This window comes from Suricata suricatta, chromosome 10, assembly GCF_006229205.1.
Source record: "Suricata suricatta isolate VVHF042 chromosome 10, meerkat_22Aug2017_6uvM2_HiC, whole genome shotgun sequence".
Lineage (NCBI taxonomy): Eukaryota > Metazoa > Chordata > Mammalia > Carnivora > Herpestidae > Suricata > Suricata suricatta.
This window is the reverse complement of record NC_043709.1, coordinates 10,276,978-10,293,141: the sequence shown is the minus strand read 5'-3', so window position 1 is coordinate 10,293,141 and position 16,164 is coordinate 10,276,978. Positions and strand designations below refer to the sequence as shown.

At 56.8% G+C, this 16,164-nt stretch overlaps 1 protein-coding gene across 1 annotated transcript in view; it reads right to left on the bottom strand.

Annotated features, from left to right (window-relative positions):
- Positions 1-7,900: 7,900 nt before the first annotated feature.
- Positions 7,901-16,164, bottom strand: part of IL2RB (interleukin 2 receptor subunit beta) — a 16,832-nt gene continuing 8,568 nt past the window's right edge. Inside the window, exons 6-9 of the mRNA XM_029955418.1 lie at positions 15,668-15,895; positions 15,081-15,201; positions 13,638-13,722; positions 7,901-11,365 (exon numbers count right to left, since the gene is read on the bottom strand). Of these exons, the coding sequence (XP_029811278.1) occupies positions 10,607-11,365; positions 13,638-13,722; positions 15,081-15,201; positions 15,668-15,895 (1,193 nt within the window). The 3' untranslated portion in view covers positions 7,901-10,606. The remainder of the gene's footprint in view (positions 11,366-13,637; positions 13,723-15,080; positions 15,202-15,667; positions 15,896-16,164) is intronic.

Genomic DNA, 16,164 nt, shown 5'->3' with positions numbered 1-16,164 from the left:
GGAGGATGAGGGGTGCGTGAGGAGGGTGAGGGGTGAGGAGGAGGGTGGGGGTGAGGAGGAGGATGAGGGGTGCGTGAGGAGGGTGAGGGGTGAAGGACACACGCCCTGTACAGCACCTTACCCGCCGCAGGGGGCAGGCTGGAGGGTTCTGGGTGGGAGGTCCCACCCCCGGCTCGACCCTGGGGACTGAGCCCCCAGCCTTGCCCCACCCCTGTGTCCCAGCCCCGGGGAATTTTCCCTCCTCCCTCCATCCTCCCCTGCGACCTCCCCCTGGGAGCCCTCCAAGGGGAAGGGGATTCTCTGGCCGGGGCAGAGGGAGGCACGGCCGCGTCCTGTCCTTCAGAAGGCAAAGTGGCTCCAGCCAGGCCGGCTGGTGGCTGGACAGCCTGAAAAGCAGATCTTGCTCAATCAGCGTCCTCTGTACTTGGTGGCCACCTGGGCACTGATATGCCACAGCCCGGGGTGAGGGGTTGGGACTGGGACCGGGGTGGGGGGCGGGCAGCAAATTGCAGAGCAGGGTGTTTGAAAGCTGGGGTGCAAGGGTGTCAACTGCCCCAGAGCTCGGAGGGCCGTGGGCGGGGGACAGCCTGCCACAGAGTCAAGGCTTCTGTTTGTCCGCAGGGCCACCATGTGCCCTGGACACCCTCGTCCCACACAGATGGGACGAAACCTCGGTGTTCCCAGGGTACCTGCATTTCACATCAACACCGGGTCCCCTTGGTCCCCAGGGACAGAGAAGCCACCCTGAGGCCTGGCCAGTGGGGCTTGGAGGCCAAGGGACACCGCAGGCTTGATGCATCAGGACAGGGAGGGACAGGCCTCTGTGGCCCCACCACACTCAGGTGACAAGGACCCAGCCGGGGGCTGGAGACTTAGAGGACCTGACTGGAGTCCAGTCCCTCTACCTCGTGGTGATCTGGGGAGACAGGTCGCCTCCCCAGGCTGCCATCTTGTCGCCTGCAGAAAGGGGATGACCAAGGATTGTTTGGAGACCGAAAGATGGAAGGTGCTAGAAACTGCCGGTGTTGTGTCCTCTACACGGAGGCCTTTCTCTTCATCCCAAGGTGAGAGTGAAACTAGAAGTGGGGACGGGCAGCCACGTTCCCTCTCGCCACCACAGCCTTGCGACGCTGGCCCTCAGGTCCCAGCCGCTGTGCGGAGGGCACTCCCTAGGGCCAGGCCATGCCCCTGGAACTCACTTCCATCTACTTCTCACAATAGCATTTTTAGCCCCAGTTTGCAGAGACCTCGGCCCTGGTGAAGTTGAAGTCATGACTCCTGGTTTATCAATTACATAAACGTGTATCATGTGCCTATAACACACCAGACTGTGCTGGTCCCTGAGGACAGGGACATGAAGGAGAAGCATTGGATTTCTGCCTAAGAGAGCTAGATGCTCTCCAAAAGTCTTGGTTTGAGGGGTACCTGGGGGGCTCAGTCAGTTAAGCATCCAACTCTTCGTTTTGGCTCAGATCATGATTTCATGATCATGGGGCGGAGCCCCATGTTGGGCTCTGTGCTGGTGGCAGGGGGCCCACTTGGGATTCTCTCCCTCTCTCTCTCAAAATACATACTAATGACAACAACAAAAAGTTCTCAATTTGAAAACAGTTGTACATTCAAATCCAGCGTCACCTTAATAATAATAATAATAATAATATTAAGGATATGGAAATAACATTGCTACAGATGTACTTAGTTAGGATGAGGTCATAGTGGAGCAGGGACCCTCCTGATGTCCTTAGTAAAAAGGGGCAAACGTGGAGATGGACACACACAAAGGAAGTTCCATGTAAAGATGAAGGCACAGCTCAGGGTGATGGATCGGTCTTGACCCCACTGGATCCCAGCCGGGTACTTGGGACAAACACACACTTGCTGAGCAAATAATGGTCACTGTCAGTTCTTTCGAGGACGATGCGGTAAGTCTTTTGAGCTCTGGACCCTGAGTTGGGACCCCGCAGCGATGCCTCAAGTCCAGGGTCAGGATTGGGCATCCTTGTCTCTGCTCAGCGGAGGAGGAGTCCCAGGTTCTGGGAGGAGAGGCTGATTCGTTCTGGGTCTCACAGCCCATCGCAGTTGGAACAGGGGCTCTGGCCTGATCCCTTGGATGGGAATGACCATACCCGGAGCTTAAAACAACAGAAATGCATTCTCTCACAGTTCTGGAGGCCAAGATCAAATGTCAGAGCCTCTCTCTGGAGGCTCCAGGAAAGAGTCCTTCCTTGCCTCTTCCTAGCTTCCGGGTGTTGCTAGCAACCCTTGGCATTTCTTGGCTATTAGAAGTAGGCCTCCAGTCTCTGCCTCCCCCATCGCGTGGGCTCTCCCCTGTGCGTCTGAGTCTCTGTGCCCTATATCCCTCTACTTATGAGGACACCAGTCATACTGGACTTGGGGGCCACCCCTAATTGGGCATGACCTCATCTTAACTTGCTTACATCTGCAAAGGGCCCGTGTCCAAATAAGGTCACGTTCACAAGTTCTGGTACATGTGAATGGGGTCAGGGGGCGGGGAGACATTATTCAGTCCAGGGTGGGCAGGAAGGGACAGTGCCATTCCGTGGGGATCAGCCTCGGAGACACCTGGAGAGTCACCCCTCCGAGCCAGTCTGTGCTGTGGGGCAGCTGAACCTCAGGGCTCAAGGAAGCTGGGGTTGAGCGTGGAGCTGGGGGTCCAGCCTTCCCCTGCTGACTGAGCCTCTCTCGAAGTCCCTTTGAGGAAACGCAGGCTCATAGCGCCGGGGTCAGCGGTGGGGGGCGAGGGGGCGGGATCCATGTGCCCCCCCCCAGATGCTGTCTAGACAGACGTTTTGGACGACCAAGCTCCCCTAGGCTTCAAAGTGGTATATTAGTTTCCTAGAACTGTCCTAATAAGGTACAACCGACCGCGTGGCATATGACAACTTTACCCTCTCACGGCTCTGGAGGCTAGAAGTTCAAGATCAAGGTGTCGGCAGGACCGCGCTCCCTCTGAAGGCTCTAAAGGAGGATGCTTCCTGTCTCTTCCTAGCTTCGGGGGCTGCTAGCATCCTTGACATTCATTCAATCTCCACCTGTGTGGTCACATGGACTGTGTGTGTCTGTCTCTGGGTCCCTTCTTCCTCATAAGGACACCAGTCGTATTAGATCAGGACGCACCTGATGACCTCACCTGATTTACATCTGCGAAGAGCCCTATTTCCACACAAGGTCACATTCATGGCTCTCAGGAGTTAGGGCTACAACATATCTTTTAGGGGACACAAGTTCAACTCATCTCGGGCAGGGGGAGAGGGCTGGAGACAAGTGGCTTATTGGCACTGCCGTGGACTACTGTCTCCAAAGGTCCATGTAACTCTGAGTCGTCAGGTTGCTTCAGAAGCATATTCCCCTCTTCTCACTGGTGCTGCCACCACCGCCTTGGTCGTCCCCGTCACAAACACAGATGCACCTGCTACTTGTTCTTCCTGTGGCCTCCGGACCCTCCCCATGAGCCGCCTCCCCGCTGGGAGGAAAGGAAGCCCCTCGAGCTGCACACTTCTTTCCAGTCGCCTTGACCAAGCCTTCAGAGGCTGCCCAGGCAGGGGCCCCGGAGGCCACCTCTGTCACCTCTGTCCAGCGCACGGTGCACCAACAGTGACTTGCTCTCTCTCTCATTAAACAGGTGTGAGCACCAACACCCGGGCCCGAGGCCACAGAAACAAACAAGGCTCAATCGCAGGCGAGGAAGTGGTGACTCAAAAAACAGGTCACTCATCAACATCACACAATGGAGATTCAAACCCAGGACCCCCTGATGTCAGAGCCCCCAGTGCCCCTCCTCTGTCCTGTGTCTCTGTCAATCCCTCTTCCGGTCCCTCACCCCTTCTGTCCCAGCTCTGCATCCTGGTCTCTGGCCCCTTTAGAGGAGGTCCCTGCCGGGGCTCTTGACACTCTCCCAGCCAGAGGTCAGGGGAGCGGCTTCTGATCAGGGGTTTGGGGGTTGTGATTTACTGCCTCAAGCCACAGTCAGGGACACAGAATGGAAACTCCTCATGCGTCACCCAGCCTGGCCTCCCCTCTGCTGTGCAGTCCCTCTGGGCAGGGCAGCGGGGGCTCCTGGGACACCCCGGGGGACGGGAGACCCTGGGCTGAGGTGGGGGCGGGTCACAATGCAAGGCAGCAGCAGGTCTGGGAGTGGAGCCCAAATTACCTGTTTCCCAGTCCTGTGCTCTTCCCAGGGCGCTGCCCAAAAATACATTCTCATAAAAACCATTAGGCAAGTGGTCCATAAAAAATTCCCAAGGCACACAGAATTCCAAGTTTCAATGTATACGTGTAAAATTTTTTTTGGTCTCAAAACGCCATTACAGCCAGGCCTCCTCCCCTGTGGGCAGTTCCATTAGAGGGTCCGGATCCAAAAGCTGGAGGCATAGAAGGTTCTCCAAGGAGTGGCTTCCCTGCTGCCCTCCAGAGGAGGCAGCCAGCGCTGGCTCAGGTCTCCCCCCCGCCCCCCAGCCTCCTCCTCCTGATACCTTGTGTCTTCAGGGCAGCCTTTCACCCAGGTGTGGCTGGGAGAGCCTGTGGGCTCTGTCCCTTCTGCCGTCCACGTTGGTTACAGTATATACATAAGTCCACATTCTTGGACCCTCTGTGTCCTTCCCTCCTTCCCTTCCTTCCTTCTTTCACCCATCCACCAATATACACATTCACTCAAGGAACACGCCATGGAAGGCGCTGGGAGGGACAGCGGTGGGGACAAGGGCTTGTGAGGGTCCTTTAGTGTCCTTTCAAGAGCTGCCTTCATTGAGCACTTAGCCCGAATCAGCCTCTGTGCTAAGAGCATTGTGTTATTAACTCACTCAATCCTCAAACAACACCTCAAACTCCTCAAACAACAAACAAAGGAGGTACTATTCTGAACCCATTTTAGGGATACGAAGACTAAGGCACAGAGTGGTCACTGACTTGCCCGAGGCCACACAGCTGGCACACAGCAAAGCAAGGACGTGAACCAGGAGGATTTTGGTACTCACCAGGGAGAGCTTTTTTCTAGTTTTCAAGTGTGTGCCTGTCTAGTGTCTCACCCAATCTGTCAGCCATCCAGAAAAACAGAAATGACCCAGTTTCTGAGCTCTGTGTCCCAGGTGAGGACAAGAGGTTCTAAGAGAACGGCACATGTCTCCCAGTGGAACCCTGGCCCTTCACCCCTGCATTCTACCATCTCAAGGCCACTGTTGTTGGAGGTTGTAGGGTAGGCGGTTGGGTTGTTGATTAAACTTAGCTCAGCACCGGTGCCTGGGTCTGGCCACTGTGACAGGCGGGACATCCCCGTGGCTGGCTTGTTCAGAGACATTTTCCACCACTGTGATATGACACACTCGACACTCCCATCACAGGGCTGGGGAGGGGGGTCGGGGGGTGGCGAAGGGTTGTGGGAAAGCAAGGCCGGAAGTGCTGAGTGGGGAGAGAGATACAGATTGGGGGAGAGAGGTTTCCCGTCTACAATTCCAGGAAGCCAGGACGCAGAGGGAGGGGGGAGCTGGCGGGAGATGCATCATCTTCCTCTGTTCACCTGGCCTCATGCCATGCGCTGGCCACAGAGAGGAGGCTGGCTACTGCCCCGTCTGCAGAGTCCCCAGCCCTGGGTGGGGGAGTGACCGTGGGGAACCCAGACGAGGAAAGGGACAGCCACCCCTCCTCTTGGAACCTAAACCTTTATTGACAATCTGTAGCATGGGAAGGTTCTGAAGGGGTCTCCTAAATTGGGGAGGGAGACAGACATGTTGCCCAGGGCTTTAACCAAAGAAGCTCAGCCCCTCTTCAGCTAGTTTGGAATATAGTTGGCCAAGGAGGTAGAAGAATTAGAGAGACAGGTGGCAGGGGACAGGTGGACCTAGGCTGAGCAGGGATCCGGGCTCAAGGCGATGCTGCCGGGTCACGAGGGTGGGGACAGTTTCAACTACAATTACAGTCTTGGGAAGTGGGCTGCTATTTACACTTCTTAATTGATTGCCAGGAAGCATCGAATGGAGTTTTCCTAATTTTTTTCCAATGTAATTGTCTCTCATGCAGCTTTGTATATTCGAAGGGCCCAAAGCTCTGCAGTCACAGATATATGAGCTTGAATCCCAGCTCTCCCAACCACCGACTGCATTTTTAAACTTCCCTGAGCCTCAGTTTCCTAATCCCGCACAATGGGGGACAGAACACCTGCTTTGTTGGATCTTTTCAGGTGATGAGGAGAGTGCTTGGTAAGTACCTGGCACTGTGTCTAAATGTGCTTCTTAATCTTTTTGGAAGTCATCCAGGATGCCAATAATTAAGAGGGCCCCTAGCTTATTCACCCCAGGATGGACTGTGTGCTCCATAATTTGCTCGGTGACCATAGACACTGGAAGCTGCTTGGGGTGGGATCTGGGAAGTGGGGGGAGAGAACAGGGATTGCCAGATGACTGGGGAGGTGAGGAACAAATACAGTTAGAGAAATTGGAGATCTGAGAGGCTGGAAGGGCTGCCCACCTCTCTCTCCTTTTCTCTTATCCCCCAATCTGCCCGGCTGCCTCCTGCTTCCCACTCTCCACTGGACAGATCTCCTGGGGCCCTGCGCTGCCTGCTTCCCAGCTGGTGCCACTCCCCCCCCCTGCAATCTGACCCAGGCAGGCCTGCTTCTGCTTCGACCTCTCTGCCCCTACCAGCTGCTTCCTTCTTGCCCCGTTCCCGGAGGCACAGACTCTGTTCCACACTGGACATGTCATGTGGTGGCTTCTGGCCCATCAGTCCACCTGGTGTAAGGTGGCCCCCCATTCTGCTCCCTGCCAGCTCAAGTCTCTCATCAGACACAGTGGGGACATCTGTGTTCCCTGGGCATGTCTGCTAATAGGCACCTCTCAGCTTTCCAGCCCCCATCCCTGCCTGAAAGATCGGAGCCTGGGAAGATAAGGCCTTTCACTGTGGAAGGAATCGGAAAGATTGTCTGGTCCAGATATGTCACTGGGTGCCCGCTATGATCGGTCACCTGATCAGGACCTGCCTACAGAATCTCAGGCTGAACCCACACTTCGTGGGAAGGAGAGCCATGATCGATTAGCAATGTCTGGTATGAGTGGATGCAATTGATTAGCGATGTCTGCCATGGAAAAGCGTTATGAATGCCAGATATTACCACCCATGATCTGATCCAACTATTCAGAGTCAAAGGCACTGAAGGGGGGGAAATATATATGTGTATATATTTCATTTTGTTTATATTTATTATATTCTGTTTATATTACCTTATATTATATGAAATGCACATATTATTTTCATTTTCCCAGGAGAACTTGTTAGCTGGTGCCTACACACAGAATACCATAAACCTGCCTCCTATCAGTGAAAATGAAATTCTTTGTATAATCTTTTTGCTTTCTCACTGTTCGGTGCTGGGGTGTCAACTCCCAACACTTGCTAATCTCCTCTTTAAACTAAGAGAACAGATTTCCAGCAGGCAGTGAATCGACACATTTTGTTTTGTTATATTTCCTTTTTAGAGTTGCCTTTTCCTTATAGAGACTGTCAGCTTTTCCATTTACAGAAGCAACACAGATTGTTCTTTAAACACAAGTCAACAAACTAGTGAAGGGATTGAAAGAAAAATATTGCATAAACAGTAACGGAGACAGTCCCCACAGATCTCTGAAAATACGTGTAACACAGACGGCCCAGGTTTGAGCAAGGTAACAGGCCCGAGGACTCTCCCAAGTGGAACCTGACTTGCAGAGACTCACAGGTGGTCCCGGGACACAGAGCAAAAGGGTCTGGGCTCGGAGTTTGGGTCTGATGCTCAGCTCAGGACTGGGGAGCGTTGGGGCCCAAAACACATGGGATCAAATGGCAGGAGGCAGGGAGTAAGATGTCTGGGTGATTACGCTTTTCCATGATAAGGATCCAAGACTCAGACAACCTCAGGAAAGGGGAATTTATTGGGGGCATAAGGAGAACAAGAATTTTTTCCCCCACATCATTGATATTTATTGAGCATTTACAGTGTACTAGGCACAACAGGACATACAGAAAACATTGTCCCTGCTCTTGAGGAGCTTATATTCTAAAAGAAAAAAAATTACACCTCTTTTAAAATGGTATTTTTGTTTGGTGTTTTCTGCAAGGTTGTGAGGGAACAGTCTGTAGGGTGCGCTTTGGGTATACCTTAGCCCCATCATTATTTAAAGAGAGGAAGAGGAAGGATTTTAAAGGCAGACCATGACAGACCATTCAGGAAAGGTAGGGTTTACAAGGAGATAACCACAATTTCATCAACTAAGGAGAGATTTGCTGCAGTAAATAGGATGAGGGAAATAGTTTGTGGGATGCAAGCAGAGGAAGCAAGGTATCCTTAGACACTGAGTGGAGCCAGAAAAATCACGGGGCCTTTTTTCTAAGTATACTGCCACCAAAGTAGGAATGGATGGTGACAAGACAGAAGGCTAAAAAAGGTAATCCAGTGCGCCTGACAAATAGAAAGAATAAAGAATCAAAAATTGAAGGCAGCTTATAACAAGATCAAGAAATTCTTAAAAACAAAAGTGATTTGGAAGCACAAAACTTAGTTAATGCTACCCAAAGTTATGATGGGCCAAGAACAGAAACATTGTGGCTTCCTAAGTTAGAAAATGCCATATACCAAAATTTTAAATGGAATGCATTTTTTCCCAATCAGTCCCCCGTCTGAAAAAAAAATTTTTTTTCAGGGAGGGGAGAAATATTGGACATAGTGGTTGGGAACAGTGGTAGTTATATTAGTAGTATTTTGTTATGATAAACTTTGTATTTAAACCAGAATCTTGAGTGAACAGTCAGTGGCCTCCTTGGCAGCAGGAGTCTCTGTACAGAGCCCGGGCTCTCTGCTAACGGGACTGAACTCCCCCTTTCCCAGCCTTCTCCGCGTGCACCTGCTCCCAGGTGCCACCCTCCCTACCTCCCTGAGCGCAACACCGAGAGTAACCTGATTGGCCGGTTCAGGCCTAACCTCTCTGATTGGACAAAGCTTATGTTCTGAGCCAGTTCATAGGCTGTCTGTCAGCCTGTGGGTGGGCTTGTGTCAGATGTCCAATCAGCTAGCAGCAGAGCCTATAAATATAGGCCCTGGGCGGTTCCCCCGAGTCTGGAAGAAGTCTTTTCCTTGCGGAGGTTCCTGGTGTGGGAGGAAGATGGTGGCAGGCATCACAGGTGTGATCCGTGCCAGAGACAGAGGGAAGAGAAATGGAGACGAGGTGGAGAGCACTGAGAAGGAAGCCGGCAGCTCTGCGTGGGTCTGTGTGTTTGTGTCGTGGGGAAGGATTGCCACTGGAAGAGGATGAGCCTCTTCCTGGAATGGGCCTTCTGGAACCTCGTGGCCACGGGGCTCTGCCTCCCTGAGGCTTCACCTCAGAAGGGTCAAGGTGCCGAGGGTACTCTGTGAGGTGGACGATGTCCCCTACGTGAGGGCAGCCGGGCACGGGGAATCCAAGCAAGATGGTACCAGATAGTTCATGATTTCATCCAGGGAATATGACGGGGGTGCCGGGCACACCGCATCAGGTGCCATGAACGGAGTTGCCCTTGGGGAGGCGGCATGCCAGCCCCTGAGCCACAGAAGAGATCCCTCCAGTAGAAGGTGGAGTGGCAGGGGCCCGGATCTGGGCCCCCTGCGACAGTCTCAGAACCTGCCACCGCGGAGGGATTTCCTTCCCAGCGGCGTGCCTTACACGTCTGTGAAACCGCTATGGACACATCTAGTCAGTATCCACTCTCCTGGGGGACTTGTGTCCGTGCTGTGGCAAGGACAGAGCCACAGCTAAGCATGCTGTCATGAGAGACCCCAGGGGCGAAGCGACAGAGCCGCTTTGTCCAGCCAGCCCGTGACCCTGAGCGCCTGCCTCTCCCGCCCTGGATCTGAAAGCTTGGGCACATTAACAGAAGCAGCATTTCCTTCCGAGGGAAGCCATCCTGGCACTTGAGGGATAAGGGCAGTCTGTCCCCTAGACGAGGGGCACTGCAGATGCGGGCGGACAGCAGGTGCAAAGGTGTGGGGGCAGGAGGGAGCTGCTGGTGGCTCAGCAGGACCATTCGGAGGGTTCCGGAAGGGACTGTCCCAACATGAGGCTGGAGGAGCAAGGGCCAGGCCAAGAAGTGGTGCGGAGGGCACAGAGGAGCCACAGCGGGGGTTTTAAAGGAGGTGGTATTGCCATATTTACATTCTGCAAAGAGTGCTCTGGCCGCCCTGTGGGCGGTGGTTGGGAGGTGGTGAGATGGGGGCAGGAAGCCCAGTGAGGAGGGCACGGTGAAGACCCCTGGAGAACCCAGAGAACTCTCCCTCAAGAGTGCTTGCAGGGCTGAAGAGGAGGGGGGCTTCAGAGGCAAGAAGCCATGGGGCTCCGTGCCTGATGAGGGAGTGGGGAAGTCACAGTGCCCCCACCCTCTGCACTTGGGCCACAGGACCAGGGAGCAGTGACTGAGGGCTTTGGAAGTGAACGGCCAAGTGTGCTGGGTTAGGTGGGGGCCCTCTGGGCAGAGAGGCCCGGGGGACAGCTAGAAACCACGTGACTCAGCAGCGGACAAGCCTTGAGGGTAACGAGTCCTCAGCTGGGCCCTGGCACAACAGTGCGCAGCGACTGGACTGGCCATCTGTCTACACCGGGAGAGCTGGGTCCTGATCCTGCAGCTCCTGGAGGGACAAGTAGGCATCGGTGTTCAGGGTCAGGCAGGAGGTAGGAGCTCTGACCTGGCCTTGTCCTGCAGGGCTAGCCCAGGGGAAGCTGACCCTGACCCCCTCCCCAGGGCCCTTGACCTCCTCTCTTGCTTCTCCCACCGCGCCCTCCAGGGGCGGCTGGGATTCCACTGGCTTAGGTGCACCTGGTGGGGGAGACGTCGGGGGCCGGGGGACCCAGTCTCTGGGAGCTCCCTGCGGCAGAGAGGGGGGCAGCTTCTTTTCCTGAGCTCCGGGGCCCCCCAGGGCAGTGTTTGGGGGGCCCGGGCCGCCGAGGAGACTGGGCGAGAAGAGCAGCAGGCCATCCCCAGGGGGGAAGGTGCAGTATGCATCGTCCTCCCCTGGCGGAGGCAGCAGGGGCGGGAGGAGAGACCCCTCAGGTGCCCCGGGCCCGCCCTCATCGGGCTCTTCCGCACAGGGGTCATAGGTGAAGTACACCTGGCAGGCTTCGATCTCCAGAGCGTCCGGGAGGTGGAAGAAGAAGTAGCCCTGGTTGGTGAAGCAGCTGGCCAGCGAGTGGCCGCTGGTCTCGGCTGAGGACGAGGAGGGCCCCTTGTCCTGCTGCAGCAGGAGCAGCTGAGTGGCCTTGGCATCCCTGTCCAGCACCTCCAGCGGGGAGATCTCGGGGGCCGGTGTGTCGGGGCTGAAGGAGGACGAGGGGAAGGGCGAGGAGAGCCACTTCTGCCAGGAGAAAGGGCAGCCAGGAGGTGAGTGTGACGCCTCCAACAATTCCTAATCATAGTCTACTCAGGCTGCCACCTCCAGGAAAGCCTCCCTGACTGTTCACTCCTGGGTCAGCCCAGGGAGCGCGCCTGCTGGAGGCGCCCATGTGCTGTGCTGTTCCATGAGTGACTGTTTATTGAGCACCTTCAGTGAAGCCCAGCACTGATCCAGGCACCGGGCAAAGGGTAAAATCCTCAGTGTGTCTGCTGGGAGCCAGCACAGTGTGTGAATCGACCAACCAGTGTTGCACATCCCCCACCCATGGAGAGAAGAAAGTGTCCTCCAGAGCCCTTCCCCGCTTGCTCTAGGGTCCAGAGACCCACATTCCATTCCCGGCCCTGGCACTCACTCACTGTGTGACCCCGGGCAGGTCACTGCACCTCTCTGAGCCTCAATTCTGCAACAGTTAGCCACCTCTTTCCCAACTTCCTTATGGGGAGGGGGTGCGCAGCAGGAAGACGTCAGATAAGAAAATGAAGCTGGGAATTCCTAGCACAGGGTAAAATGCAGGCCACCACCAGGGGTGTGAGGGACAACAGACCTCTCAGAGGGTGTGACGGGGGCTTCAAGTGGGTTTTTTGAGAGCTCCAACAGCCCTCTGTCCAGGGAGCCCTCAGCAGCTGGACTGTGGGCCCCTGGGCACAGGGCCCGGGCCTGATGGGCCCCTCCTACACTCCTGTGCCCAGCAGGCTGGGAAGAGAGAGAAAGAGGGCAGGTCGGGGCTGGGGGCCGGGGCGGGGGCTGGGCAGGGGCTGGCGCTAGAGGAGGCAGTGGAGGAGGCCGGGCCCGGGCAGCCACATTGAGCACACAGCCAGAAGGAGAGGCCCGCACCCAGCACTGGTGTGCCAGGGTCCGGCCGGCCCCCCTCGGACGTGTGTGTGGTCAGCCGCTTCCTGGGCCCGGGCCTCTGTCCACAATGCCCTGAAGGGGGGGTGGGGGGTGAAACCATCTCCCCTCACACACGCCCACACTCTGGCACGCACACTCCCGGGTCCCGTAGACGGGGCCGTGGGCCCTGTGGCCTTGTAGCCAGTGGTCCTGGGGTAGAGAGAGAGAGGAGCGGGCCTCCTGCCCTGACACAGAGGCGAGGTTGGGGTCCCCCTTGGCCAGCCCCAACCCCCAACCACATCGTGCCGCCCCAGGGCCTCCTTGGGATACCCCCACCCCTCCACACCCTCGGCCTGGGGCAGGCATCTAGACCCGGGGATGGCCTCATGGGAAGATGGAGTGGTTTGCCCCTCTCCGGGAAGGAGCTCCCTCCCGTCCCCAGAGGGCCTAGTCCCATAGAATCTTGATAGTCAGCCAAGGCTGGCATGAATGCCTCTGTTGACGGGGAGCTCACGACCTTTAGGGCTTTAGGAAGAATTTTAAGGAGATCAAGAGAACTCCTCAGCAAGAGAACTGTTGGTCAGATAGCCCCAGTCTTGGGAGTTTTCCAAAGAATTCCAGAAGGGGCCCCGATCCCCTGTAATAGAGAGCTCCGAAGCCGCCCCTTTAATAGCTTTGGGCCCACGTGCCTCTCCAGCCCCTCAGCATGCCTCCCAATCTCCTTCTACCCTCAGCCTGTCCCCCACCAAATCTAGAGAGCCTGGGGAGGGGAGGGTGACAGAAACAGCCCACCACATCCCCCACCTCCCTTGACACTTCCTTCCTGAAGCAAGTGTGGGCTCCGGGAGGGGAGGTGACTGAGGTTGAAATGGGGCTCAGGGTGTTACTACTATCCGGGCCCTGCCCTTTTGCCGTGAATCTCCGTCAAGGGAGGAGGTGTGGCTCAAGGACTTGCGAGCATCCGGGATAAAGTAGGGAGCCTGATCAGAGATTTAGGGAGAATTCGGACCTGGCAAGGTCCGCTCGGTCAGCACACTGGTGACAGTCATTGCAGCCAGGGCCCCTTGAGCACTTAGAGTGTCCCCAAGAAGCGTTCTCGGACGCATATGCCTGGTAACATGGTTTTCCTCCCCGTTTTACAGGTGAGGAAGCTGAGCACAGGGAGGGTCTCTGACTTGTCCAACATCACACAGCCAAGAAGGGGTGGAGTCAGGATTCGAACCCAGGAAGTCTGGCTCAGACAGCAGGTGCCATTCAGCCCGAGATGGCTGGTGCCAGAGCTGCGGAAAGGGGCCACCCCCACCCCCAGAGGCTACTCACTGCAGTGTTTTGTCTCCTTTCGCAAAGCGCAGACCGACTCCCACCTTTGCCCACCCTTTGCCCTCCACCCCCAGAGTCCTACCTGAAAGTCTCCTCCATGCTCTGACCTCAGCTGGGAAAAGAATTCCGAGGGATCTGGGATGTGACATTTCAGAACCTTCTTCAGCCTGCATGGGAGAGGGGGAGGGAGGGATGGGGGATGAGAAGAAAAGGGGGCCATGGTGTCCTGTCAGCACCCCACGTCCCGAGGGTAGGGTTCAGAGCCCCTCCGCAGTCATTCGTTTATTCAGTATCAAGTGAATGCCCAGGAAGGGAGGGGCCTGTGCTGGGTCCTGGGGACACAACAATGGCAAACAGAGGAGGTCCCTGGTCCTAAGAAGAGACAGACACGAACCAAGTGGGCAATATTATCATTCATTCTATGAAGAGAGAAAGCAGAGGACTGTGAAAGAGGAAAATGTGGGGATGGTGTGGGGGCACATGAGCCAGACTGGTGAGGGACGACACAGAGCCAGATGTCTGGAGTAGAGTGAACCAGGAAGAAGGAGGTAGGAGAGAAAGGCCAGATCGTGGGTCTCCTAGTCTAGGCTGTCATGGACGGTGGTTCAGGTTGTGCACATCCCAAGCCACCTGATTTTAGGGTGGGGGTAGTGCATGGGGGCTGAATTCCAGCCCGCACTCTGCTTGCCAAGCAGAGCCCCCCAGTATCTCTATGCATCTGTTTCAAAATGTAGTCAGAGCCTCAGGGCCCCCAAAAGCCTGGCTGCCCCACAGACATCCAGGCTCAGGTCAGCCCCTCTCCTCCACCCCCCTGCCGGTCCCCAGTCACATTTGCCTCTCTGAACGCTCAGGCTGTCACGCTCCTCCCTCCTTCCCACGTAGGGCCTTTGCGGGGGCGGGGGCGCCTGTATCTTCTGTTTGGGATGCACTCCCCACCCCCTTCAACCTTGCCCGGTTAGCTCCTCCTTCAGATTTCAAGGGAACCCCCACTTCCTGGGGGAAGCTTCTGGCGGCCACCCCTCAGCCAAGGCTCCTCTCTCTGATGTCTGCTTTCAATGCATCCAGCATCTTCCGTTACGGTCCTATCATGGGCATGTCGTGGTGTTCGCGTACAACTAATAAGTATCTGCTTTCTCCCACGGGACTATGAGCTCCATGAAGGTAGGACCGTATGCATGTGGCTTGCCTGTGCCTTTCCAGCTCTCAGCCCCGGGCCTGGCACCGAGCTGAAAGGCCCGGACCTAGAGGGACCCACGGGGACACACACAGCTCGTAAGAGTCACGCTCTGGGCAGGGCCTCTATGGGACCCTCCCTCCTCTGCTCCCTGCAGGCCGGTCCCACGGGGTTCCATCTTTGGGGTGGGGGACAGGGAAAAGCCAGGTGTTAGGCAGGGAGGACTCTTGGGAGGGCAGAGGGAGCATCAGGGTGTCAGAGCAGAGGGGTGGGCTCAGCCTAGAGCCTGATCTGGCAGGGGGTGCGTGTGTCAGAGGGGAGCAGGCAGGGGCAGGGAGGGAGGGCGCTTACCACGGCCCGATGTACCGGCAGTTGGCTAGCAGGTAGACCAGGATGATAAAGCCAAAGGCGCTGCTGATGCCCATGATGATGTGGCCCAACCAAGGAAAGGGCACAGCCTCCTTCCCTGGCGCTGCCCGGGGGTGGGAGGGGAAGCGGGGAGAGGGATTAGAGAAGGGCCCCCACTCACCCAGGCCACTCTGGCCTCCCCCTGCTGCCGCCCGGGCGCCAAGGGACAGGCTGACCCCCAACGCAAGCCCTTCCCAGATCCCAGCAGAGCTGCTGCATGTCATGCTGTCCTTGGGCATTGCGGGCGTCACCACAGCAGCCCTGCCGGCTATTGTGGGAGCCACTTTACAAATGAGGAAACTGAGGCCTCAAGGTGAAAGCCCACCCCCGACCATGCGGCTCTCCCTCACACCGAGTGGGCTGACACTAGCAGATGGGCATGACTGGGACTGCCCCATCCCCAGGCCTCCCCCCCAGCTGCGCTTGGGTCACACCCCAGCCACCCCTTCCCCCCCAGCCGCGCTTGGGTCGCACCCCAGCCACCGCCTCTCCTCCCTGAGCTCCGTGCCACCCCTGCTGCCCACTGGTACCTGCGGGCCTCGTCCTGAAGGCCAGCGGCTGACTCCAGGGGCTCCAGGCCTTGTTTTTGCCCAGCTGGGGCCTGACCCGCACTTGCAGTTCATACAGGGTGTCCGGAGAGAGGTTCTCTAGCCAAATCCACCGCTGGTTCTGCCGGATGGTCAGCAGGGAGGCCTCCTGGGGCAGAGACAGGCAGGGGTGGGGGGCGCTGTCAGAGCAGAGGGGTCCCCGCAGCCCTCCTCACCTCCCACGGTAGGGCCGCCCGGAGCAGAGAGCTCCTTCCTGCCCCCGCTCCAGCCTCCACACACAGAGCCTGCCGCCTATCGCCTATCGCTGGTTCCCCTGGGACCCCCTTCCCTCCTCCCCTTCCCGCCTCCCCTCTCCTCCCCGCCTCCCCTCTCCTCCCCCCTCCTCTTCTTCCCCCTCTCTCCTCTCCTTCCCCCCTCTCTCCTCTCCTTTCTCCCTCCTCTCTCTTTCCTCCTCCTTTCCCCCCCTCCTCTTCTTCCCC